This window comes from Loxodonta africana, chromosome X (genome assembly GCF_030014295.1).
Source record: "Loxodonta africana isolate mLoxAfr1 chromosome X, mLoxAfr1.hap2, whole genome shotgun sequence".
Lineage (NCBI taxonomy): Eukaryota > Metazoa > Chordata > Mammalia > Proboscidea > Elephantidae > Loxodonta > Loxodonta africana.
In genome coordinates, this window is record NC_087369.1 from 32,348,862 (window position 1) to 32,375,358 (window position 26,497).

The 26,497-nt window shown below is 38.1% G+C and overlaps 1 protein-coding gene across 1 annotated transcript in view; it reads left to right on the top strand.

Moving 5' to 3' along the window:
* IL1RAPL1 (interleukin 1 receptor accessory protein like 1) overlaps positions 1–20,149 on the top strand; it is a 722,800-nt gene extending 702,651 nt beyond the window's left edge. Inside the window, exons 9-10 of the mRNA XM_064278411.1 lie at positions 18,783–18,953; positions 19,431–20,149. Coding sequence (XP_064134481.1) covers positions 18,783–18,953; positions 19,431–20,149 — 890 coding nt within the window. The remainder of the gene's footprint in view (positions 1–18,782; positions 18,954–19,430) is intronic.
* The last annotated feature ends 6,348 nt before the right edge of the window (positions 20,150–26,497 follow it).

The window sequence follows — 26,497 nt, forward strand, 5'->3', positions numbered from 1 at the left end:
TTCTTTTGTTACAACAACATGTGGAAGAGATTTGGCATGGCGGCACTTGTGAGGGTGCCTCGCGGGGAGTGGGGGGGAGGGTGTGGCGGGCAAACAAACGCAGAAGACACGAGTTATTTGCGTACAAATAAGGTAGTTGTTTTTAGTACGTAACTTGCTCAAAGTCATAATCTGTTAAATTGATGTGTGTGCTGTCGAGTCATTTGCAATTCATTGCAACCCTACAGGACAGAGTAGTACTGCCCCGTAGGGTTTTCTAGGCTGTAATCTTTACAGGAGCAGATCACGGAATATTTCTCCAATGGAGCTGCCAACCTTTAGGTTAGCAGCCCAGAAGTTAACTGCCACACCACTAGGGCTCCTAAACTGTTAAGTAATAGGAATCAAAGCCTTCTTATCCCAAATCCTGTGCCCCCTTTGCCACTCTCCTGCCTCTTACCCTCTTAAGACTTCTGACGTCTATGCTGCCTGCTGCCTTCTTAAACGTACAAAGAAAGGAAATTAATATCTATTGAATACCTCCTTTGGGCCAAGCATTTTGCTGTATGTTGGGGACTCATTTAATCCTGGACGTGATCAAGAATGTGCTGTTTTATAGATTGGGAAATGAAAAAAAAATCATTGCCATCAAGTCGATTCTGACTCATAGCAACCCTATAGGACAGAGTAGAACTGTCCCATAGGGTTTCCAAGGCTGTAATCTTTATGGGAAAAGACTGCCACTTCTTTCTCCCACAGAGAGGCTAGTAGGTTCGAACCACTGACCTTTTGGTAGCAGCAGAGTTCTTAACCACTGTACCACCAGGGCTCCTAGATTAGGAAACCACAGCACCAACAGGGCTCCTAGATTAGGAAATTTAGGCTCAAATAATTTAAATAACAAGTAATGGCGGTTAGGATTTGAATTTGGTTGTTGTTTTTCCTACTACATCACACCATAAATATTTTAATTAGGGCCACATTTAAGTATTTGAAAACCTATGCATTCAAATAGTCCAGAAAAGTACCAAATGGCAAAACATGTGAGTCAGAAAAATATTGTAAAAATTTTGATGTGTTAAGCTCAAGTAGCTGCATTTTAGAGGATATTTCCCAGAGGTTGTCATTGCAGAATCGAAATGAAAAGTGAATTGTATTAAAACAATGGCATTCAAAAATCACAAAATTAAAATATTAGGATTATATACCTAATGCCTGTTTATTCAAAGAGGTGTGGTCTTTCTCTGCAGAATTTTTTATTTGAAAAATTTTATCTTGGAAATGTGAGAAAGCTTATAGAAGCATTTCTGAAACACAAGAGGAAAATGTGGTTTAATTTTTGGAAACTTTTACTTATTGAAATTATATCAATGTTAAATTTTCATTAACACAGTTTTCTGTGCTAATATGCCACACCCAAACACACAAAATCACTTTTTAAGATAACACACAATTCATCCTTAAGCCCTCCTCTAGTCTCATTTTTAAAATCCATTCAGTGAATCATGGCTTCTGTCACTAGTCAATTTCATTTATGTGACTTATACATATTTGAGGATAAAAATAAATAATTAAATGGCCAACTGCCAATAACATCTGACAACTATTCAATAGGTGTTTAAAGGTTAAAATCTCCCAAAGACCCAAATGTCAATCTTAAACCATTTCTACTGCCAGTAAATCTCTTCCCTAGCCCAATCCAACATAGCACCGTGTTCATCTTGAGAAGGCATCTTCAACCTACATTTTCGTAGAAATTATGCTTTATGGGGGTTGGTTCATAACTACAGGCAGTATGTAATTCGGACATCCATAACTCAGGGACTTCCTGTATGCATTCTTACAGGTATGGAAAACAATCTAAGAGATATCAGAACAAGCATACTTCAGAGATTGCAGGTTCAGCTTCAGACCACCATAATAAAACTAATATCACAATAAAACAAGTCACATGAATTTTTTGGCTTCCCAGTGTATATAAAAGTTATGTTTACACTAATTCTTTTTTGTCTATTAAGTGTACAATACCATTACGTCTAAAAAAAAAGTGCATACCTTAATTAAAAAATACTTCATTGCTAAAAAATGCTAACCATCATCTGAGCCTTCAGTGAGTTGTAATCTTTTTGCTGGTGGAGGGTCTTGCCTTGATGTTGATGGCTGCTGACTGATCAGGGTGGTGGTTTTTGAAGGTTGAGGTGGCTATGGCAATTTCTTAATATAAGACAACAATAAAGTTTGCTGCATCAATTGGCTCTTCCTTTCATGAAAGTTTTCTCTGTAGTATGCGATGCTGTTTGATAGCATTTTACCCACAGTAGAACTTTTTTCAAAATTGGAGTCAATCTTCTCAAACCCTGCCACTGCTTATCAAGTAAGTTTATGTAATATTCTAAATCCTTTGTTGTCATTTCAACAATGTTCACAGCATCTTCACCAGAAGTAGATCCCATCTCAAGAAACCACTTTCTTTGCTCATCTATAAGGAGCAACTCTTCATCCATTAAAGTTTTATCATGAGATTGTAGCAATTCAGTCACATCTTCAGGCTCCACTTCTAATTCTAGTTCTCTTGCTGTTTCTACCACATCTGCAGTTACTTCCTCCACGGAAGTCTTGAACTCCTCAAAGTCATCCATGAGGATGGAAATCAACTTCTTCCAAACTCCTGTTGATATTTTGACCTCCTCTCATGAATCACAAATGTTCTTAATGGCATCTACAATGGTGAATCCTTTCCAGAGGGTTTTCAATTTACTCTGCCCGGATCCATCAGAGGAATCACTATCTATGGCAGCTATAGCCTTACAAAATGTATTTCTTAAATAATAAGACTTGAAAGTTGAAATTACTCTTTGATCCATGTGCTGCAGAATGGATGTTGTGTTAGCAGGCATGAAAACAGCATTAATCTCCTTGTACATCTCTATCAGAGCTCTTGGGTGACCAGGTGCATTGTCAATATTTTGAAAGGAATTTTTTTTTTTTTGAGTTGATGTAGCTTAAATTCTTAAGGGCCCTAGAATTTTCAGAATAGTAAAAGAGCATTGGCTTCAACTTAAAGTCACCACCTGCATTAGCCCCTAACAAGAGAGTCAGCCTGATAACATACTTTATAAAGAAAATATTCTACATTCTACTTTGGTGAGTAGCATCTGGGGTCTTAAAAGCCTGTAAGTGGCCACCTGAGATACTCTACTTGCCTCACCCCTTCGGGAGCAAGGGAGAATGAAGAAAACTAAAGATACAAGGGGAAGATTAGTCCAAAGGACTAATGGAATACATCCACCATGGCCTCCACCAGACTGAGTCCAGTACAACCAGATGGTGCCTGGCTACCCCCACTGACTGCTCTGACAGGGATCACAATAGAGGGTCCTGGACAGAGCTGGAGAAAAATGTAGAACAAAATTCTAACTCACAAAAAAAGACCAGACTTACTGGCCTGACAGAGACTGGAGAAACCCAGAGAGTATGGCCCCTGGACACCCTTTTAGCTCAGTAATGAAGTCACTCCGGAGGTTCACCCTTTAGCCAAAATTAGACAGACCCATAAAACAAAATGAGACTAAAGGGGCACATCAGCCCAGGGGCAAGGACTAGAAGGTGGAAGGGGACAGGAAAGCTGGTAATAGGGAACCCAAGGTCGAGAAGGGAGAATGTTGACATGTCGTGGGGTTGTTAACCAATGTCATAGAACAATGTGTGAACTGTTTAATGAGAAGCTAGTTTGTTCTGTAAACCTTCATCTAAAGTACAATAAAAAAAAAAAAAAAAAGAGTCAGCCTGTCCCTTGAAGCTCTGAGGCCAGGCATTGACTCCTCCTCTCGAGCCATGAAAGCCCCAGAGGGCAGCTCTTCCAGCAGAAGGCTGTTCCGTCCACACCGCCAACCTGTGGTTCAGTGCAGCCCCTTCACCAATTCTCTCAGCTAGACCTTCTGGGTAACTCGCTTCAGCTTCTACGTCAGCACTTGCAGCTTCACCTGGCACTTTTCTGTTACGGAGACGGCTGCTTTCCTTGAACCTCCTGAACCGACCACTGCCAGCTTCACACTTTCTTTCTGCAGCTTCCTCACCTCTCTCAGCCTTCACAGATTGAAGAGTTAGGATGTTGCTCTGGTTAGGCTTTGGCTTTAGGGAATGTCGTGGCTGGATTGATCTTCTATCCAGACTACCAAAATTTTCTCCATATCAGCTATAAGGCTGTTTCCCTTTCTTATCATCTGTGTGTCCACTGGAGCATAACTTTTAATGTCCTTCAAGAACTTTTCCTTTGCATTCACAACTTGGCTAACTCTTTGGCACAAGAGGCCTAGCTTTTGGCTTATTTCGGCTTTTGAAATGCTTTCCTCACTAAGTTTAATCATTTCTTTTTGATTTAAAGTGAGAGACTTGTGACTCTTCCTTTCACTTGAACACTTAGAGGCCATTATAGGGTTATTTTTATTGTACTTTAGATGAAGGTTTACAGAACAAACTAACTTCTCATTAAACAGTTAGTGTATATACTGTTTTATGACATTGGTTAACAACCCCACGACATGTCAACGCTCTCCCTTCTCAACCCCTTGTAGGGTTATTAATTGGCCTCATTTCAATATTGTCGTGTTTCAGGGTATAGGGAAGCCGGAGGACAGGGAGAGAGATGGGGGAACAGATGTTCGGTCGAGCAGTCAGAACACAACACAACATTCGTTGATTAAGTTCACCATCTTATATGGGCACAGTTCGTGACACCCCGAAACAATTGCAATAGTAACATCAAAGATCACTGGTCACAGATCACCATAACAGATATAATAATACTGAAAAAGTTTAAACTATTGCGAGAATTACCAAAATGTGACATAGAAACGCGAAGTGAGCACATGCTATTGGAAAAATGAGGCCGACAGATTTGCCCAATGCAGCATTGCCACAAACCTTCAGTTTTTAAAAAAAACACAGTATCTGTGAAGCGCAATAAAGCAAAGCGCAATAAAACGAGGTCTGCCTATATAGTATTTAATTTAGCTGGCAGTTAGAAAAAGTGAAGAGACCTTAGAATCCATCTGATTTTGAATCAGAAAACACTGCTAAATTTATATGGTATCCAGCATTGTGTTTTCAGTCTGACAAGTTTCAAACCAGGAGTTTGCTTCTGGCGGGAAGTGATTTCCTAGCCCATTATTGTGCTGACGTAGACTCTGGAGGAAGAGAGGAATTAGATATCAATCAAGAACCTTACTGATTTGAGGATGCTGCTGCAGATGCTCATAAAGGGCTTTCTAGACGCGTTTACTACCAGGATAATCTGCATGTGAGCAACTCCTTTTTATCTGGGCGATATTAACTTAAATGCTATAAATTCATCCGCCTGATATAAAGAAACAGAAAATTGACTGAAGCAAAAGCACCAATTCCAGAAATTCATTTAAAGTTAATATGGTTACTTCAAGGAGTCAGTGGGTGGCGCAAATGATTAAGCATTTGACTACTAGCGGAAAGGTTAGCAGTTCAAACCCACCCAGAGGTGCCTCAGAAGACAAGCCTGGCGATCTGCTTTTGAAAGCTCATAGCTTTGAAAACCCTATAGAGTAGTTGTACTCTGCACACATGGGGTCACCATGAGTTGGAATCGACTCAACGGCAGCTAACAACAGCATGGTTACTGTATACATTAGTCTAGGCAGAATCTATTCCTTTTTTGATGAAAATGTGGATTTTCAGCTATTTTATTTTGAACTATCAATGGGAATATATGCCCAATAAGTATCAGGACCATTTATTATAAACCTGAAGCTGCAAGGTTCAGTCTTCATGGTGCTCTGGTCAATTATCTGGCAGCTGACTGCAGTTCTTCGATCCTATTGAGACCTCTGGATGCCTATACCCTGCTCTAGAGCAGAGGTCTTCTAAGTGTGGTCTCTGGACCAGCAGCAGTAGCATCTTCTGAGAACTTGCTATAAGTGCAAATTCTCAGGTCCTACTCCAGACCAACCAAATCAGAAACTCTGGGGATGGGCCCAGCAGTCTGTTTTAACAAACCCTCCAAGTGATTGTCATTCATGCTCCAGTTTGAGAACCACTATCCTAAAGGAGTGTATAAGGACCCTAAGGTCTTCCCTTGAGCCACAGTGAGAAACTATAGTTCCAGACTTTTCCAAAGGAGCCTTGCTAAACTCTGACCCCATAGCTCCTATTAAGTCCTTGTGGAGTCTATATCTTGAAAGTCATCTCTCCAGGGTAATAACCCATGTCTTGAGAAAATACCTAGACTAGCCACAGGATATGCGATGCCAAAATGAATGATCACTTATTTATTTAATCAACAGATTTTTTGAGCATCTACTAAGCCCTGGTCACATATCTGAGGCAAGGATCTTGTAGTCTAAGAGAGAAGACAAGACATGAACACAATAATATAATACATGGGAAACAAGATCACTTCCAACCAAAGGAAATTAGACTCAACTTCGAAGAAAGCACACTATAGACTTAGCTGCTGGTTATTTAGACAATGGGTAGCCACAGATATTTTTTGAGACACCCATATGACATGCTCAGTGGTGAAGTTTGGAAAGATAAATTTGGTGACACTATGTAGAATGAGCCAGAAAGAGAAGGAACTGGAGAGAGAAGAGCTGAACTAGGAGAGGGGATTGAGAAAACATGGAAATAGAAATAGAGCCAAAGTATTTTTACTAAGGAATGCCCGTGAGATTATTAGTAAAGAAGAGGGGTAAGCGGGACATGCATCTGAAGTTTGAAGACGAAAAAATGTGATTGTTGTGTTATTAAAATGAAAAAGAAAAAAAGGTGAAGTAGCAGTTGGGGGTGGAGAGCTTGTTGTGTGGTGTGAGCATGTTGAGTATGAGGTATATGGTGAACATACAGATTTAGAGGTTCAGGGGACTAGTGGGGGTGGGTGACTGTTGGTAGTTCAGGAGAAAGAGAATAGAATTGGAAATCTTACTTAGGGAGGAATCTACACAGAAACGATTGTTGATATCATGGGAGGAAAGGCAAATTTTAAGGGAAAGTAGGCTGGATGCAGACCATGGGAAAAAAAGTCTTAAGAAATGATAGCATTTATGGGTTGGAAGAGAGGTGTCCATGGAAGAACTCGGGAAAGCAGAAGAATCCAGTGGCATGCAAGCAAAGATAATATCCAGCTGGAACTTACAGGCGGACAAGTAGTTTACATTTGTTCTGACTCATGAATGCTCTGTTCTTATTGGTGTCCATTTTGATCTGGTTTTTAAATATTTTTTAAGTCTAGAGAAAACAAAGGGCAAAGAATGAGAATCTAGTCATTACACTCCCAGGATTAGGGGAGCTTTAATGCTTTGTAGTAGTGGCAAACTGAAAGAGAACAACTTCCCAGAAAGAGTTCTTCCTTTGGCCCATGACCTCTGTACTACTCCTAGCAATGGACTGTTGACCTGTCTGTATCTCCTGCTAGACTGGAAGCCAATGACCAATAAAGGTCATAGGTAATACATGTGAATACCTAATAAATGAATACTTTAATAAAATACTAACTGATAAAAAAAATTGTATATATTAACTGATATTATATAATATATAATAGTTTTGTTGTATACTATTTTCTATTATTTCTTACTTAACTAAATGGTACCACTATAGACGATCAGCTGATATGGGCACAGTCTTGCTATGGCAAACATAATTACTTAATTACTGTTTTGGTAAAAATTGGAGTTCATTGATAATATGTACAACTGTATCTTGGATGAAGAATAAATACCAAAATGTGATACATTTGGGGATAATTACTACTTTTTAAGCTGTATGTGTGTGTGTGTGTGTAAGCTGCTTGTATTAGTTCCCTAAGGCTGCCATAACAAAATACTACAAAATAGGAAAATGGGTGGCTTATAACAACAGAAATTGATTGTCTCACAGTTCTGGAAGCTAGTAGTCTGAATTCAGGGCATCTTTTTTTTTTCAGGGCTATCCTCTCTGAAGGCTATAGGGGGTAGCTCCAGGCATTCCTTGTCTTGCAGCTGCAGCAAGGCCATGGTCACAAGGCCATCTTCCTTCTGTCTGTCTCTCTGTGCCTTTTCTCTTTGTTTATAAGGACACCACTCAAATTGGGTTAAGATTGACCCTACTCCAGTATGACCTCATGTTAACTGATAATATCATCAAAGACCCTATTTCCAAACAAGGTCACATTCAAAGGTACTGAGAGTTAGGACTTCAACGTATCTTTTTGTGGGACACAGTTCAATCTATAACGTTGCTTTATTATTATTTGATTTGATTGTGCTTTAGGTGAAAGCTTACAGCACAAATTAGTTTCTCAGTCAAAAATTTATACTCAGATTGCTTTGTGACATTGGTTGCAATCCCCACGTTGTGTCAGCACTCTCTCCCTTTCCCTTTCCACCCCAGGTTCCCTGTGTCCATTCATTCAGTTTTCCTGTCTCCTTCTGCCTTCCCATCTTTGCTTTTGGGCAGGTGTTGCCCGTTTGGTCTCGTATACTTGATTGAACTAAGAAGCATGTTCCTCACGCCTGTTATTGTTTTATTAAAAAAAACCTGTTGCCGTCGAGTCGATTCTGACTTATTGCGACCCTATAGGACAAAGTACAACTGCCCCATAGGGTTTCCAAGGAGCACCCGGTGGATTCGAACTGCCAGCCTTTTGGTTAACAGCCGAAGCATTTAACCACTATGCCACCAGGGTTTCCTGTTTGTTTTATAGGACTGTCTAATCTTTGGCTGAAAGGTGGACTTTGGGAGTGGCTTTAATTCTTAGCAGGGTGTCCCAGGGGCCATTGTCTCGAGGTTTCCTCTAGTTCTGGTCAGACCAGTAAGTCTGGTCTTTTTTTTGGTGTGTGAATTTGAATTTTGTTCTATATTTTTCTCATGCTCTGTTGGGACGCTCTATTGTGATCCCTGTCAGAGCAGTCAGTGGAGGTGGCTGGGCACCATCTAGTTCTTCTAGGCTTAGGCTGGTGGAGGCTGTGGTTCATATGGTCCATTAGTCCTTTGAACTAATATTTTCCTTGTGTCTTTGGTTTTCTTCATTCTCCTTTGCTCCGGACGGGACGGGACCGATAGATTTATCTTAGATGGCCGCTCGCGAGCTTTTAAGACCCCAGACACTACTTACCAAAGTAGGATGTAGAACATTTTCTGTATGAACTGTGTTATGCGAATTGACTTAGATGTGTCTCAAGACCATGGTCCCCAGCCCTCAGCCCCAGGAATTTGGCCCCTCAAGGTGTTTGGATGTGTCTAGGAAGCTTCTATGTCTTTGCCTTGGTCAAGTTATGCAGACTTCCCCTATATTGTGTGTTGTCTTTCCCTTCACCAAAGTTACCTGTCCACAATCTAGTTAGTGATTTCCCCTCCTCATCCTTGCCCTCCACCATAACCATCAAAGAATTTTCTTTTCTGTGTGTAAACCTTTATTTGGTTTTTATAATAGTGGTCTCATACAATTTTGTCCTTTTGTGATTGGCTTATTTCACTCAGCATAATGCCCTCCAGATTCACCCATGTTGTGAGATATTTCCCAGATTCATCATTTTTTTTATCGTTGCGTAGTATTCCACTGTGTGCATGTACCATAATTTCTTTATCCATTCATCTATTGATAGGCACTTAGGTTGTTTCCATTTTTTTTTTTTTTTTTTTTGCTATTGTGAACAATGCTGCAATGAACATGAGGGTTCGTATGTCTGTTTGTGTGATGGTTCTTATTTTTCTAGGATATATTCCTAGTAGCTGGATTGCTGGATTTTATGGTATTTCTATTTCTAGCTTTTTAAGGAGGTGCCATATCATTTTGCATAGTGGTTGTATGATTTTACATTCACACCAGCAGCGCAAAAGAGTTCCAATCTCCCCTCAACCTCTCCAACAGTTGTTATTTTCTGTTTTTTTTTTTTAATTATTATTATTGCCAGTAATGTCAGGGCGAGATGGTATGTCATTGTAGTTTTGATTTGCATTTTTCTCTAATGGTTAACGACAGCAAGCCTTTCCTCATGTGTCTGTTAGCCAATTGAATATCTTCTTTGGTGAAGTGTCTGTTCATATCCTTTGCCCATTTTCTTAATTGGATTATTTGTCTTTTTGCTGTTGAGTTGTTGACATAGCCTATAGAGATTAGACACTTGTTGGATATGTCATAGCCAAAATTTTTTCCGAGTGTGTAGGTTCTCTTTTTATTCTTTGGTGAAGTGTTTTGATGAGCATAAGTGTTTAATTTTTAGGAGCTCCCAGTTATCTAGTTTCTCTTCTGGTGTTTGTGCATTTTTACTTATGGTTTGTATTCTCTTTATGACTTGTATTTAGGCCCCTAGCATTATCTCTATTTTTTCTTCAATAATCTCTATCATTTTAGGTTGTATATTTAGGTCTTTAATCCATTTTGAGTTAGTTTTTGTGTATGGTGTGAGATATGAGTCCTGTTTCACTTTTTTTTACAAATGGACATCCAGTTTTCTAGCACCATTTGTTACAGAAACTGCCTTTTCCTAATTTAATGGACTTTGGTCCTTTGTCAAAGATCACTGTCCATAAGTAGATGGATTTATGTCTGGGTTCTTGATTCTGTTCCATTGGTCTATGAGTATGTCATTATACCAATACCAGACTATTTTGACTACCATGGCTGTGTAGTAAGTTCTGAGGTCAGGCAGTGTGAGGCCTCCTACTTTGTTCTTTTTTTTTTTTTTCAATAGTGTTTTGCTTATCTGGGGCCTCTTTCCTTTCCATATAAAGTTGGTGATTAGTTTTTCCATTTCATTAAAGAATGCTGCTAGTATTTGGATCAAGATTGCATTATATATGTAGATCGATTTGGGTAGAATTGACATTTTCACAACGTTGAGTCTTCCTATCCATGACAATGGTATGTTTTTTCATTTGTCTCTTTTAGTTTCTTACAATAGTGCTTTGTAGTTTTCTTTGTATAGGCCTTTTATATCCCTGGTTAGATTTATTCATAAGTGTTTTATCTTTTCAGGGCTGTTATCAAGGGTATTGTTTTCTTGATTTCATTTTCAAAGTTCTCTTTGTTGGTATATAGGAATCCAACAGATTTTTGCATGTTGATCTTGTATCCTGATACTTTGCCAAATTTTTCTATTAGTTCCAGTAGTTTTTTTGTGGAATCTTTGGGGTTCTCTACGTATAGGATCATATCTTCTGTGAATAGGGATAGTTTTACTTCTATCTTTCCAATTTGGATGCCCTTTATTTCTTTTTCTTGCCTTATTGCTCTATCTAGGACTTTCAGCACAATGTTAAATGAGGGTCATAATAAAGGGCATCCTTGTCTTGTGTCTGTTCTCAGGGGAAATGCTTTCAGCTTCTCTTCATTGTGAATGATGCTGGCTATTTGTTTTGTACAGATGCCTTTTATCATGTTGAGGAATTTCCCCTCTATTCCTATTTTCCTATTTTATTGAGAGTTTTTATCAGGAATGCGTATTGGACTTTATCAAGTGTCTCTTCTGCATCTATTGAGATCATCATGTGATTTCTTTTGTATCCCACTTGGTCGTGGTGTCTTAGGAATTCCACTTGGTCATGGTGTATTATTTTTTTGATATGATGCTGAATTCTACTGGCTAGAATTTTGTTGAGAATTTTTAAATCTATATTCATGAGAGACATTGGTCTGTAATTTTCTTTTTGTGTATGTATCTTTGCCTGGCTTTGGTATCAGGGTTATGAGGGCTTCATAGAATGATTTCGGGAGTATTCCTTCCTTTTCTATGCTCTGATATAGTTTGAGCAGAGTACTGGTGTGAGCTCTTCTCTCCATGTTTGGTAGAATTCTCCAGTGAAGCTGTCCAGACCAGGGCTTTTTTATGGGGAGCTTTTTTTTTATTACCCCTTTGATCTCTTCTCTTGTTATGGGCCTGTTCAGATTTTTATCTGTTTGTATTAGTTTAGATAGTAGTGTGTTTCTAGAAATTTGTCCATTTCCTCTAGGTTCTCAAATTTGGTGGAGTACAGTTTTGCATAGTACTCTTTTTGTGGTTACCTTATTATTTACCCCTATTTTTCTAAGTAAAAACCTAACTTGTATTGTTCTATATCGCCTTGTATCACTCTCCATATGGCAGTTCAATGCCTCCTGTATTTAGTCCCTCTTTTTGATTATTGTGATCTTTTACCTATTGACTTCCATGATTCCCTGTTATGTGTATTTTTTTTTAATTAATCTTAATTTGTTTGTTTTTGCGATTTCCCTATTTGAGTTGATATCAGGACGTTCTGTTTTGTGACCTTGTGTTGTGCTGATATCTGATATTATTGGTTCTCTGACCAAACAATATCCTTTAGTATTTCTTGTAGCTTTGGTTTGGTTTTTGCAAATTCCCTAAACTTGTGTTTGTCTGTAAATATCTTAATTTCGCCTTCATATTTCAGAGAGAGTTTTGCTGGATATATGATCCTTGGCTGGCAGTTTTTCTCCTTCAGTGTTCTGTATATGTCGTCCCATTCCCTTCTTGCCTGCATGGTTTCTGCTGAGTAGTCAGAACATATTCTTATTGATTCTCCCTTGAAGGAAACCTTTCTTTTCTCCCTGGCTGCTTTTAAAATTTTCTGTTTATCTTTGGTTTTGGTGAATTTGATGGTAATATGTCTTGGTGTTTTTGTTTTTGGATCAATCTTAAATGGGGTTCGATGAGCATCTTGGATAGCTATCCTTTCGTCTTTCATGATGTCAGGGAAGTTTTCTGTCAGGAGTTCTTCAACTATTTTCTCTGTGTTTTCTGTCCTCCCTCCCTGTTCTGGGACTCCAATCACCCGCAGGTTATCCTTCTTGATAGAGTCCCACATAATTCTTAGGGTTTCTTCATTTTTTTTAATTCTTTTATCTGATTTTTTTCCAGCTATGTTGGTGTTGATTCCCTGGTCCTCCAGATGTCCCAGTCTGCATTCTAATTGCTCGAGTCTGCTCCTCTGACTTCCTAGTGCGTTGTCTAATTCTGTAATTTTATTGTTAATCTTTTGGATTTCTACATGTTGTCTCTCTATGGATTCTTGCAACTTATTAATTTTTCCAGTATGTTCTTGAATAATCTTTTTGAGTTCTTCAACAGTTTTATCAGTGTGTTCCTTGGCTTTTTCTGCAGTTATCCTAATTTCATTTGTGATATCATTAAGCATTCTGTAAATTAGTTTTTTATATCCTGTATCTGATAATTCCAAGATTGTATCTTCATTTGGGAAAGATTTTGATTCTTTTGTTTGGGGGGTTGTAGAAGCTGTCACGGTCTGCTTCTTTAAGTGGTTTGATATGGATTGTTGTCTCCGAGCCATCACTGGGAAACTAGTTTTTCCAGAAAATCCACTGCGTCCAGTCCAAATCCCTGCGGGATGGTTCCCCGGCTCGGATGCTGCTCTTTCTGCTCCAAGACCAGTCACTGCCTCCCGGGGACTTCTCCTACCGGCTGCGTCCCACGCCGCCCGTGGAACCGGCTGGTCCCCCTCCCAGGGTTAGTTCAGGGGGGTGGAGCAGGTCTCTGTGCTTGTGCCGTACCTGACTGGTACGCTGGCTCCAGGCTCTGGAAACAATCGCTGCTTCCCCGTATTAGTTCGTTCTCCGTCTCTAAATCTGTGTTTGTTGTTCAGGGTTCATAGATTGTTATGTATGTGATCGATTCACTTGTTTTTCCGTGTCTTTGTTGTAAGAGGGATCCGAGGTAGCGTCTGCCTAGTCCGCCATCTTGGCTCCGCCCTGCAGAGCAGGGGCGGGATTGGGGTGCTCGGCGGGGCCCGGTACCTGAGGGCGCCTGGGGCTGCTGCGGAGTCCAGCGGCAGGGCGGCCGGGAAAGCCAGGGATCGGGTGCCGCAAGGGCTTTCGCCGGGGACCCGCTAGGCCTTGTGACCCACTTTATTCTGCATAGTACTCTTTTGTGATCCTTTTTATTTCAGTTAGATCTGTTGTAATGTCCATTACATTTCTGATTTGGGTTATTTGCTTCCTCTCTTGTTTTTCTTTTGTCAGTTTGTCAAAGGTTTTTGATTTTATCTTTTCAAAGAACCAACTTTAGATCTTGTTGATTCTATCTTTTTTCTATTCTATATTTTATTGTTTCCTTTCTTCTGGTGCCTGTGGGCTCCTTTTGCTGCTTTCTTTCTATTTGTTTGAGTTGTAGGGCTAACATTTTAATTCTAGCCCATTCTTCTTTTTTGATGTGTGTGTGTACTGCTATAAATTGCCTTCTGTGCATTGCTTTTTCTGTGTCTCAAAGGTTTTGGTTTGATGTGTTATAATTCTCATTTGATTCTAGGAATTTTTTCATTCTCTCTTTGATTTCTTCTATTACCCAATTGTTTTTAAGTAAGGCGTCATTCAGTTTCCATGCATTTGATTTTGTTTTCCTTGATCTTCCTGTTATTTATTCCTACATTAAAGGCAGTGTAATCAGAGAGAATGCTTTGTATTATCTCAGTGTTTTGGATTTTATTGAGGATTGCTTTGTGGCCTAAAATGTAGTCTATTCTGGAGAATAGACCATGTGTGTTGGAAAAGAATGGGTAAAGTGTTCTATATATGTCTGAGGTCAATTTGGTTCATTGTGGCCTTTAGGTCCTCTGTATCTTTGTTGAGTATCTTTCTAAATGTTCTGTCCTTTACCAAGAGTAGAGAGTTGAAGTCTCCTACTATAATTGTGGAACTATTTCTCTTTCCAATGCTGTTAGAGTTTTTTTTTTTTAATATATTTTGAAGCCCTGTCATTGAGTGGGTAGATTTTTATTAGGGTCATGTCTTCTTGGTGAATTGTCCCTTTAATCATTATATAATCTCCTTCCTTGTCTCTTATGGTTGATTTTACCTTAAAGTCTATTTTATCTGAGATTAGTATTGCCACTCCTGCTCTTTTTTGGTGACTGTTTACTTGATATATTTTTTCCTTCTTTTTATTTTTAATATATTTATGTCTTTGTGTATCAAGTGTGTCTCTTGTAGAGAGCATATTGATGGGTCATTTTTTTTTTAATCCATTCTACCACTTTCTGCACCTTTCCGGGTACATTTAAGCCATTTACATTTGGTGTGATTATCAGTTATGAGTTTATTGCTGTCATGTCATTGTACTTTTTTTGTTTAGTCTTGTTTTGTTTTGTTTTGTGGTGCTGACATTTTCTGTATTCCTCTTACTTTCCTGTACTGATTTCCTTTTGTTTGTGGATTTTCTTTCATTATTATAGATCTTGTGTTTACTGTGTCTTTACATTTCTTCTTTTTTTATTTTGACGAGTAGGTTTGTTAACTTTCTTGGTGGTTACTTTGAAATTTACCCTTATCGTCCTAAGTTTGAATCAGTCTTTTATTACTTGATATCACCTTGACTTCCTCTCCATTTGAAAATTCTATACCTACACCATTTATTCCTCCTTCTATTGTTTTGATGTCATCATTTACAGATTGATGTCTCTAGTTCCCTGTTTTAAGCCTAAAAAAAAAAAAGCCTCTTAGCTTTGTTTTATTATTGAGAGATCTTTACCTAGGTTGGTATCTGGCTGATGCTGTCCTGTGTCCTAGTCACAAGTTGTCTGATGTTGTTCGTTCTCTAATACACGGACTCCCTTTAATATTTCTTGTAAGTTTGGTTTGCTTTTTTGAATTCCCTTAATGTCTGTTTATCTGAAAATGTCCTAATTTCACTATCATATTTGAGAGAGAGTTTTTGCAGGATATACTATTCTTTGTTGGCAGTTTTTTTTTTCTTTCAAGGTTTTATATATGTCATCCCATTGCCTTGTTGCCTGCATAGCTTCTGCCAAATAATCAGAGTTTAGTCCTATTGTTTCCCCTCTTTATGTGACTTTGTGTTTTTATTGAGCTGCTCTCAGAATTCTTTGTCTTTGGTTTTGGCAAGTGTGGTTATAATGTCTTTGTGACACTCTTTTGAGGTCTATCCTACATGCAGTTCATTGAACTTCTTGGAGAGTCAGATTTTTGTCTTTCATGAAATTTGGTAAGTTTTCTGCCAGCAAATATTCAACAATCTTCTCTGTTTTTTCCATTTTTCCCCCTGTTCTGGAACTCCAATCACATGCAGATTTTTGCTTTTGATTGTGTTCCACATAACTCTTAGGTTTTCTTCATTTTTCTTCATTCTTTTATCTGATTTTTCAGAGCGGCATCCAAGAATATGTCGTCAATCTTGCTGTTTCTGTCTTTCATTATTTTAAATTTGCTCCTAAAAGCTTCCACTGAGTTGGCCATTCCTGAAATTTTATTCTTTACCTTTTGAATTTCTATTTGCTGTTTTTATATGATTTCTAATTGTTTATTTATTTTAACATTTTGTTCTTGTATTATTTTCCTAAATTCCTCTATTGCTTTGTCTGTGTTTTTCTTGATTTTGGCTATTTTTCATTGGTTTTGTCTATGTTTTCCACGACTCTGTCTATTTTTTACTTGGTTTTGTTTATGTTTTCCTTGATCTCTTTCTTAGTCTTGAATTCCATATCAGATAGTTGTACTGCCTTTTTTTTTTACTGGAAGATTATCTGGTTTTTGTTTTGATAACTTGCTGCTTTTTTAATATATTGCTTTAATATTGTCTGCTGTCTCCAAGATATTAAGGTATTATTTTCTTTATTTATTGATTTTTTTTTTTTCATCCTGATTTTTTGTTTTGTTTTGATATGTCAGGGCAGGTGGGCCAGGCATGCTTTGCTACTTGCTCAACTGTGGGCATGATAGCTCTCACCACCTTGTCTGCGCAGGCAGTGCAGCAATAGGAAGAGCAGACCTACTTCACTGTTCACTGGTTTAACAAAGTGGCTGAGGGCAGACTGGGTGAGCTCTATCTGCCTCCTAATATTGATCTAGTGGTGTGGGAGCATTTACAGTCCCTTGGCAGATGGGAGGAGGTGTCAGGCGGGGAGCGGTACTGGCTTGTTTTCCACCATTCAGCAGCTAGTCAGGTGGTGGGAGGGAAAGGGCAGTGCAGTGCAGTGCAGATCTAGTGCAGTGGCAGGCCTGAGTGTCGGGGACACTCTAGCTGCAATGGCTCAGCGGTGGCCAATGGGAAGGGGGAGAGGTAGCATATGGGGCTAGGTATGAGGGAGAAAGAAAAGAGAAAGGAAAAGAAAGGGATAGTGCAGTGGTAGCTGGTGGGTGGGGGCAGGGCAGCCCTGAGGGTCAGTGGGAAGCAGAGGGAGATGGCATATGGGGCAGAAGGGTAAGGGGTGGGAAAGCATATTTCTCTGGTTACTTGGTGCTCTGTCTCCTGTTGGGACCTTCGTGAAGTTGCCTTCCCGTACTTCCTGTCCAGGGTTCTTGCTGGTTGTTTTGCAAGATGGCAAGACTGTGCCGTGTTAGTTGGCAGGGAACCTCCACTCTGTATCGCTGCTTGTTCTCTGTTTTCCATCAGTTTCTTCTTCCATTCAGTGGTTGATCTAGTTCTTTATGCCTTCATTTGATGCTTAGGGTTCCAGGATTGATGTTTGTATCTGATGTACTTAGCTTTTCAGGTCTTTGCTGCAGAGGAACAGCATGATGTGGCTGTCTAGGGCCCCATGGTGGCTCCCAATTATTATTTTTTTTTTAATCTCACATAGCTAAAGGTTTTCTTCCAAGGATCCTATAATGGAATTGTTGGCTTCCTATATACTTATGTTAACTTTAGGTGCAGTAAACAGTCTTCTGAGCTTGCCTTGACAAGTTGTAATCATAGAACGACTTGTAGATGGCTCAAAATTAACAAGACTACTAGAATGAACACACACCTATGGATCTCAGAAAGTGATTTTTAGTGCTCCTGAAGTCAGAAAGACTGTCCTAAAGCCACCCGGAGCAAGGGCAAAGGATGTTACTTTATCTTTGATGTTTTGTACCCCAAAGTTTTAAATTCTGTGCTAAATGTAAAGTTCATTTTATTCTAAAATTTATGAGTGCTTCAATCCAACTAGATCTAAAAATCAAGTAATACACTCATGGTCACCAATGAAGCACAATAGACAGCTAAGGATATTGATATTGGTAGACTGGGCACATTGACATTATTTATAATTATAATTGAGATGAACAGTAAATCTCAATGTCACATTCTAAAGAGAACATTGACAAATGAGAGACTAGCAAGAGGATAAATGATTTCTTTTTCTTATTAAAAAATGCAGAATTAGGCATGTTTATGTTTTTAAAAAATTAAGATCAATAACAATTTGGCAATATTTTAGGTATAAGATAAACAGTGACCAGAAAAACAATGTTTTTCTATAATCATTCAGTTTAATAATGTTCTCAGTACCAACATCAAGAACTGGCTCCTAGTAAAAAAAATATAATGCTTCCAAATTTGGTTTTATTTTCTTCCAACAGAAAATCAGCACCCTAAACACAATCTAAAAATCATTCTGCCACAATCAAGCCAGGTGTATTTCCCTCACTATTTTTTCAACAGGGTAAAAAATGACCAAAGGAAGCAGTAGGTGAGTTTGAGATTATTTAGAGTAGGAGCATACTACCCAAATATGTAAGCAATCAATATTCTCTATGATCTGTGGGTTAGAAAATGTTGAAAGTTAACAATTCTTTGCTCTTTTCATTGATTTTTCTCCTACTGTCTTCACAACACAAAAAAATCAAAATGTGACTCCTTATACCTACTAACTACAAAAAACTAGTTCCAGGATATTTGGCATTACTGAAGTCTTAGTGAAAATTAATAGAGACTTCTTTCTTTGGTCTCTGAGAAATAGGGTATTTGGACTTATTTGTGAAAGAAAGGGAATGTTTTCCTGTCCTATTGTTTTCTTTGTAGAATAGTGACTTCAACTTAACTCTGTAATGTTTTTGACAGACAATAAAGACTACGATGCATACTTATCATACACCAAAGTGGATCCAGACCAGTGGAATCAAGAGACTGGGGAAGAAGAACGTTTTGCCCTTGAAATCCTACCTGATATGCTTGAAAAGCATTATGGGTATAAATTGTTTATACCAGATAGAGATTTAATTCCAACCGGAAGTAAGTTAATGTTTTCATTTGATAATATGCATATTCTTGTATGTTTGTGTAGTCATCACTTTTTATACACAGAACATCTTTTATTTTAATTTTTGATTATTTTAAAATTGTATCTGTTAGTTTCCCAAAAACGAAATGTTTTTATGTGTTCATATGAAATTTAATTTTTGAAACCTCTGAGGAGCTACTTTCATCATTCTTTAAGGCAGCTAATTTTATGAGCTTTGACACTTAAAGAAATCAAATGAGAGATCTGTGCCCGGGAACAATATTTCTAACATTGGGAAAAGCAAAGCACAAACTCTATTCAAAGTCATCATTGGCTATTTTCATCTTCTCAAGACGTTTTTTTTTTTTTTTTTTCAAGAAGTTACTCAACAAACAACTCTCAATTAATGTACGAAAGAGATTATACCGGGGCTTTCTGGACCAAATGTTTAATTCACTCATTCTGACAAATCCTCTTCTCTTTTGTAGCATACATTGAAGATGTGGCAAGATGTGTAGATCAAAGCAAGCGACTGATTATCGTCATGACCCCAAATTATGTAGTTAGACGGGGCTGGAGTATCTTTGAACTGGAGACCAGACTTCGAAACATGCTTGTGACTGGAGAAATTAAAGTGATATTAATTGAATGCAGTGAACTACGAGGAATTATGAACTACCAGGAGGTGGAGGCCCTCAAGCACACCATCAAGCTCCTGACAGTGATTAAATGGCATGGACCAAAATGCAACAAGTTGAACTCTAAGTTCTGGAAACGTTTACAATATGAAATGCCTTTTAAGAGGATAGAGCCCATCACCCACGAGCAGGCTTTAGATGTCAGTGAACAAGGGCCTTTCGGGGAGCTGCAGACTGTCTCGGCCATTTCCATGGCTGCGGCCACCTCCACTGCTCTAGCCACTGCCCATCCAGATCTCCGTTCCACCTTTCACAACACGTACCATTCACAAATGCGTCAGAAACACTACTACCGAAGCTATGAGTACGACGTACCTCCTACCGGCACCCTGCCTCTTACCTCCATAGGAAATCAGCATACCTACTGTAACATCCCTATGACACTCATCAACGGGCAGCGGCCACAGACAAAATCGAGCAGGGAGCAGAATCCAGATGAGGCCCACACAAACAGTGCCATCCTGCCGCTGCTGCCAAGGGAGACCAGTATATCCAGTGTGATTTGGTGACAGAAATGCAAGGGACACCCTGTCCCTTGGCACTTGAATGAAGTCTGCAGTCCAGTGCCTGGAACTAAATCCTCGACTGCTGCTGTTAAAAACATGCATTAAAATCTCTAGAACACGAGGAAAAACAGGGTCTTGTACATATGTTTTTGCAATTTCTTTGTAGCATCAGCGTCTTCCTGTTTTACCATGTCTCTTACCATTACATTTTTTGGCTTTGTTTTATATGTCATTGAAATTTGTATATTTACATTTTTTTAAAGAAGAGACTGATGTATAGATAGAAAACCCTTTTTTGCTTCATTAGTTTAGTTTTAGAAGGGGTTCTTATTTTCTCTTTTTGATTTTATTTTGCTTCTAACATTTCCTTGGGGTGCTTGGACAAATCTATCCGATGGGACAAGGAGCACCATATCCTCTCTCGGGTTCTACCTAAGATCAACAGGGCCACATCGGCCTTCAGCAAGCCGTGCAACCAACGCCAGCGTTGCCATTTGGGGGAAAAAAAAAAAAAGATAAGAAGAACCCTTGTTCATAGGAGGGCCGCACCAATCAGAGCCCTGAATCTCTTCCTTGTCCCGCCTCATTCCCCACCTCTACCCTTCTAATGGCGGCATGATGTGTAAACTCTGCGGAGGGGTGGAGGTGGGTCTAGCTGTCTTAACGTTTAATTCACTGCTCGTCAGAATACACTCCAGACCCAAAGGTGTGCTAGTCACTTGACAGTGACCACTACAGAGTGCTAAGAAGAAAAGATCAAAGGCATGAAAATGGGGGAGAGAGTGTTGTTTCCGTTTTTTAAATGAGTTGATGTACCCTTATATATATATATATATATATATGGAGAAAAAAAACACAACAAAACAAACAAACAAAAAAAAAACAAAAAACAAAAAAAGAAAAAAAAATCAAGCCCTATATTTGATCACTTCCTGGAAAGGCATGAATGTGTTTGTGGCTGTTTTTGTTTAATATTCTACTTCCTCTTTTCCCTCTATAATTTTTCTGCAAATGAGATTATGTGCAAATGCCACGCAACTTAACTCGAAAGGGTGAATCAACGGCAAGTCAAAATGAAATTTACGTTGAAGGCTTCCAAACCAAAGGAAGGACAGGATGTGTCATCAAATATGTTTTGTCACCTTGTATTATACAAAATGTTATTTTCTAAAGAGTCAGAGCAAATCTGTGAAACTTGTATGGAGTCCCCTTGTATTTAAATGTTAATTCACTGTATTTAATTTTCAACGCTACATTCAGAATTAAGTCTTTGATTTCAGTTTGTGAAAAGAAACAACACTTGTTAATATTTAGGTGTTTAAATAAGAACTCAGGAGGTCAAACATATGAATACCAACAGAAATTGGTATTTTCAAAATAAACAATATTTACACAAAAATTTTTTTTTAATTAGACCAGAAAGTGTTTAAAATAATTAACTTTACTGTATAAAGTATTCGTTTAATTTTAACTATGTGATTCTATCTTTCAGAAACAAAGTTGCTGCTCCCAGGAAATTCATCTCATCCCATTTAGCTTTATGTTTGAAATCAGTGACATAAGCAGCTAATTCATATTCGTGTTGACAATGATGCAAAATCAATCATAAATGAACCTGCAGAGGGCAGAGTGGCTAAAAGGAAATATTACCTATGTAGCTTTTAGTTAAAAAAAAACAAATAAATGTGATAAAAAAAAACTGATAATAGAACTTATACATTACTTTAGTGATTCATTGTAGGAATTTCTATCCCAGGTATCGTCTGTTGGCTCGTGTAGTGACTATTGTATGTTTGGTTTATTCCTTCCACCATATAATGAGAAACCAATTCTACAGTTCTGGTCACAATAGTAAGATGTGAGTTGGCCACAAAAAAAAAAAAAGTGTAAACTGCAATGGAGTTTATCAGGGAGGGTAAAATTGAGTTGCAAATGTCTGAGAGGGATGAATGTAAGTATTTTGTAAACAGTACAAAGGTCTCAGGATCTGTGTGACAAGGTAAAGGAGCTTTGGACGTACATTGATCTTTATTTGCTTCAAAATGTTTATTTCCCTGACAACCTGCCTGGGTCCTTCTCTACAATCTGTTCTTTATGCCTGTGCTCCCCTTGGACCTGTGTCACATTTTCACACACCAGAACTGAAGCTACAAGGACACATACAACTGTAAGGTCAGCTTTGCACATTGGGTTATTTTCAGCATCCAAGAAGGCCATTTTTTACTTTATACTATGGACACCTGTCAGGGACTGGTGGCAGTGAACTGCATTGGACTGGATTCCAAACTCCCCCAGTGCTCAGAAAACTGTAAACACGTCAATGGCCTGGTTTCTTTGTTTGTTTGTTTTTTAATTTTTTTAAGTGCACGATGGAAGTGTGGAATAAATGTAGAAGAAGTAATCAGACCACAGTCATATTTTAGGTATCCATAGGTGTTTATTTAGCTGCACTGGGAGTACATTTTTTGTTCTATTTTTAGTGTAGATTTAAGCACTTTGAATAGCATGATTCAGGGATTGATGGGTAATAGTTGATATTCTCACAACTTAAGAAACTTTTTTTTTCCTCTAATGCTTTGTCATATTTTTGAAAAATGAAATAAATGGAGAAGCAGCTATCTCTGGCTTTAGAAACATTCCTCCCAAGTATTCCTCTATCAGCTCCTTGTGAGAACAAATGAAGGAAACTGTCATGTGTTCACGTGCTCTCTGTTTAACAAAAGTTCTGTTAGAACTCACAATAAAAAGAGAAAAAAAAAGTATTTTCCCTAGTGCTTAGGTTTCATCCTTCTCTTCTTTCGGTGGGTGCCATGGGGATACGAAGATCCTAGTTGTAAAAACACAGTTGAAAGTGTGAAAATGTTACCCAAGCTTGGGGAGAGACTGGGATTCCAGACTTGGACATGTGTGATGTTTGGGGTTTTGCCTGGTTTTCATCAATCGCCGCTTAGGCCCTGAGTAATAACACATTTAGGGATTGAAAACTCCATCTCGTTGTTTAATGTAACCTCTACTTACTGCTTATGAGCATCCTACCCTTTATTCTGGTGCCCAGCTCTTTGATTATTTAAGCAGTACTCCATTCCTTAGGTTTCCTATGGGCAGAGAAGAAATCTGTATCTCATGTAAGCTAGCTGACTTAAGTTTAGATCAATCCTATGAAATAAATCCAAGACGTGATGAGAGACACGACCTGAACCTATCATATTTCTATATCTAAAAACCTGATTGTTCAAACTTTCAACCTTTTGTGATTATTACTTTCTTCATAGTATATGTGTTTTGGACGCTGTTGACTTAATCTTAAATATCTACATGCTGATTTCTTCCTTATTTCTTTATTATTTAGCATTTTATAACAAAGCAAAGATTAACTGAGAGCCAATCCCAAACTATAAGTTTTCTTCATCCTAGAATAATCATTAACTTTGACAGGTACCATTTATGTAAATTAAGGTTACCATTTCTAGGAAAACATTAATTCATGTATTTGTAAATTATTCTTTGCATTCTGGAATGATACCCTAGTACTCCTTCTAAGAAGTATTTTTTTCTAAATCTTGTGTATAATTTTTTCTTCTTTATTTTATTCAAATTTATATCATTAGTCCCAGGGGAAAGCTTATTGAAATTCAAAGGAGAGTATTAGCATCGTGCAAGTGAAATGACTTGAATGGAACACAGACACTGAGGAGGAAAATGCCTTATTGTCTCTGCTTGGTCATTATTCTCAGTATTGACGTAGATGATTAATAGAGATGAAATATCATTAATGGGTTAGAAATCCCAACTACAGATACATATTCTCTATCAATGAAGAATTTTTTTAAAACAATATATATAAGTTATTTTAAAAAAGATTGGCAATGCAACTGGATTTCCTAAAAGGAGAAGCTTGTCAATGGAAGCAAAGTTTATTCCTTGCCTTGTAATGAACCTCTCCGACTTTATTGTTCTGAACAAAGAAAGTAATCGACAGTCAAATTTTGATAATCCATGGCAATGGACCTTAAGTTTGGATTCACGGACACCTGGTGTCTACAGAAAACATTAAAGGAATAATGAAGCCTTGAAATTCTAGACAAAATTGTCAATGTGTGCAAAGCTGTTTTCCTGGGTGTCAGTCTCAAAGACATCCATCATCTAAAAAGCTATCAATGTTTGGATTTAAGAGGATATGCTCAGAAACTGACGTTCAGATAAACGCACATATCTTGCAGACACTGTTGAATCTACCATTCCTTACATTCACTCATAAAAAAAATTCAGAGGGTGATTATTGTTCTTCTAAGAAACAGAGCCAATTTCTCTTCCAACATAGCCCAACTTTGTGGGAGACCTGATTTATGATGAGGAAAAACACTGTATGATTACAAATAATTCATGCCTAGATAAAATGAAAACCGGCTATTATTACTGTGATAGTTTACTCATTTCGTCGCCTACTCAAAAGAGAGTTTGGGGGGAATGCAAAATCACGTAATTTGGCATTAAACTTGTTTATGATTGGTGTTTAATCACGTTCCCTACAATAAAACTAAGAAGAATTTACCTGGTACAGAAAGAGACTAAAACCCAACAAAACAAACCCCGTTACCATTGAGTCAATCCTGAGTCATAGGGACCGACCCTATAGCAGAGGAGAACTGCTCCATGGGACTTCCAAGGAGTGGCCAGTGGATTTGAACTGCCAACCTTTTGGTTAGCAGCCATGGCTTTTAACCACTGCACCACCAAGGCTCCTCAGAAAGAGGAGAAACAATCATTTGGCATGTTTTCCAAAAGGTCCCAGTTTTCTTACACGGAGATTTAGGATTACATACCTTATTTTCAGCAATTGTTCTTTAGCCAGTTTCAAGATTCATGCTATGACCTTGGGGCAACCTCAATAATTTTTAGAACAAATTGAGTGAGGTGATTGTTAAGGTTTTACTTTTAAGATGAAACTTTTTGCTGTGTTAACAAGTTGAGATACTATCCCCCCCAAAAAAAATCCCAAGGAGCTATAAAATCTCACTAAATTTGAGTAAAGTACATGAAAAAAACAAAAAACAAACTTGTTGCCATTGAGTCGATTCTAACTTCTAGCAACCCTACAGAACAGGGTAGAACTGCCCCATAGAGTTTCCAAGGAGCGCCTGGTGGATTTGAACTGCCAACTTTTTGGTTAGCAGCTGTAGCTCTTAACCACCACGCCACCAGGGTTTCCAAAGTAAGTGAAGGATGATGATGATGATGATGAGTTAATCCTAATCTTATGTGCCTTGTCATCATCAAACTTCAGTCACATTGATAGAAAATGGCGAGACTAAAAAAGAAGGAAATCGACTCTAATCTTTTCCATTGAGTAACATTTTTTTCCTTCCGGGCTCAGAACATAAAACATCTTTCCATTATGGATACATATGATATTTAATTTTTTCCTTCTGTCCTTTAGTAAATTCTCTGAAGTTATTGGTTTCTGGGTCCACTGGCAAACTCATGTTTCTGAAATTATTTTTTCTACCATTCCCATCATTAATGGATCATCCAGGGTCCACATGCCTAAAAGTTATTATTTTTCTAACAAACAAAGGCAATCACTCTAAAAAAGCATTACACTGTGTTCCCTCCACTATTAAATGGATAGAATCCAAAGAACTGCACATGAACTTGAGAATATTACATGTAATATTGTTGCCATGTAAATTTCAACCTTCATAGTCCAGATAATCTTAAGCTTCAAAGAATCCTTAAAAAAAAAAAAAAAAAGGATTTAATGTGAAATGATACACCACATAGCTAATGTGGTGAAGTAATTTGGATCCATCCTTTACTAGTCAATGAGATTAAATTTGGGAGATCATATGTGAATGTTTAGATTAATCTCAACTGAGATGAAGACATCTTTCTGTTAGGATACACGGCAGCTCTCCATATTCTTTGTAGTACATGTTCCTGGTAACTAGAATCCTTAGTGTATTTGTAACACCAAAGTAGTGGAGATTTGTTCACATAAACCACTATTGAATTGCAAAAGCTTTTGCATTTTCTGGGTTTGAAGGAACCCAAACAGGAAAGTGGATTTAATCATTTTCCTCTGCTGGTGTTCAAGTCAAATTTTAAACTCAGACACTCGGATTTGTTCAACGGTCAGTAAAAGTACATTTTACATAGTGTTTCCCTTGAGTTTTGCCTTCCCTTTTTTGATTTTGTACAATCTAGAATGTATGTAACTCATGCGTAGGTGATGGAGGCGCTCCTTTCTTTCTTAGAATACTTACAACTATATATTTGATTTTGCTTTGACTAGCAATAGGAAAATAGACAAATACAAGTGTAAAAATGAGAAATTTTAAACTCGAATTATAA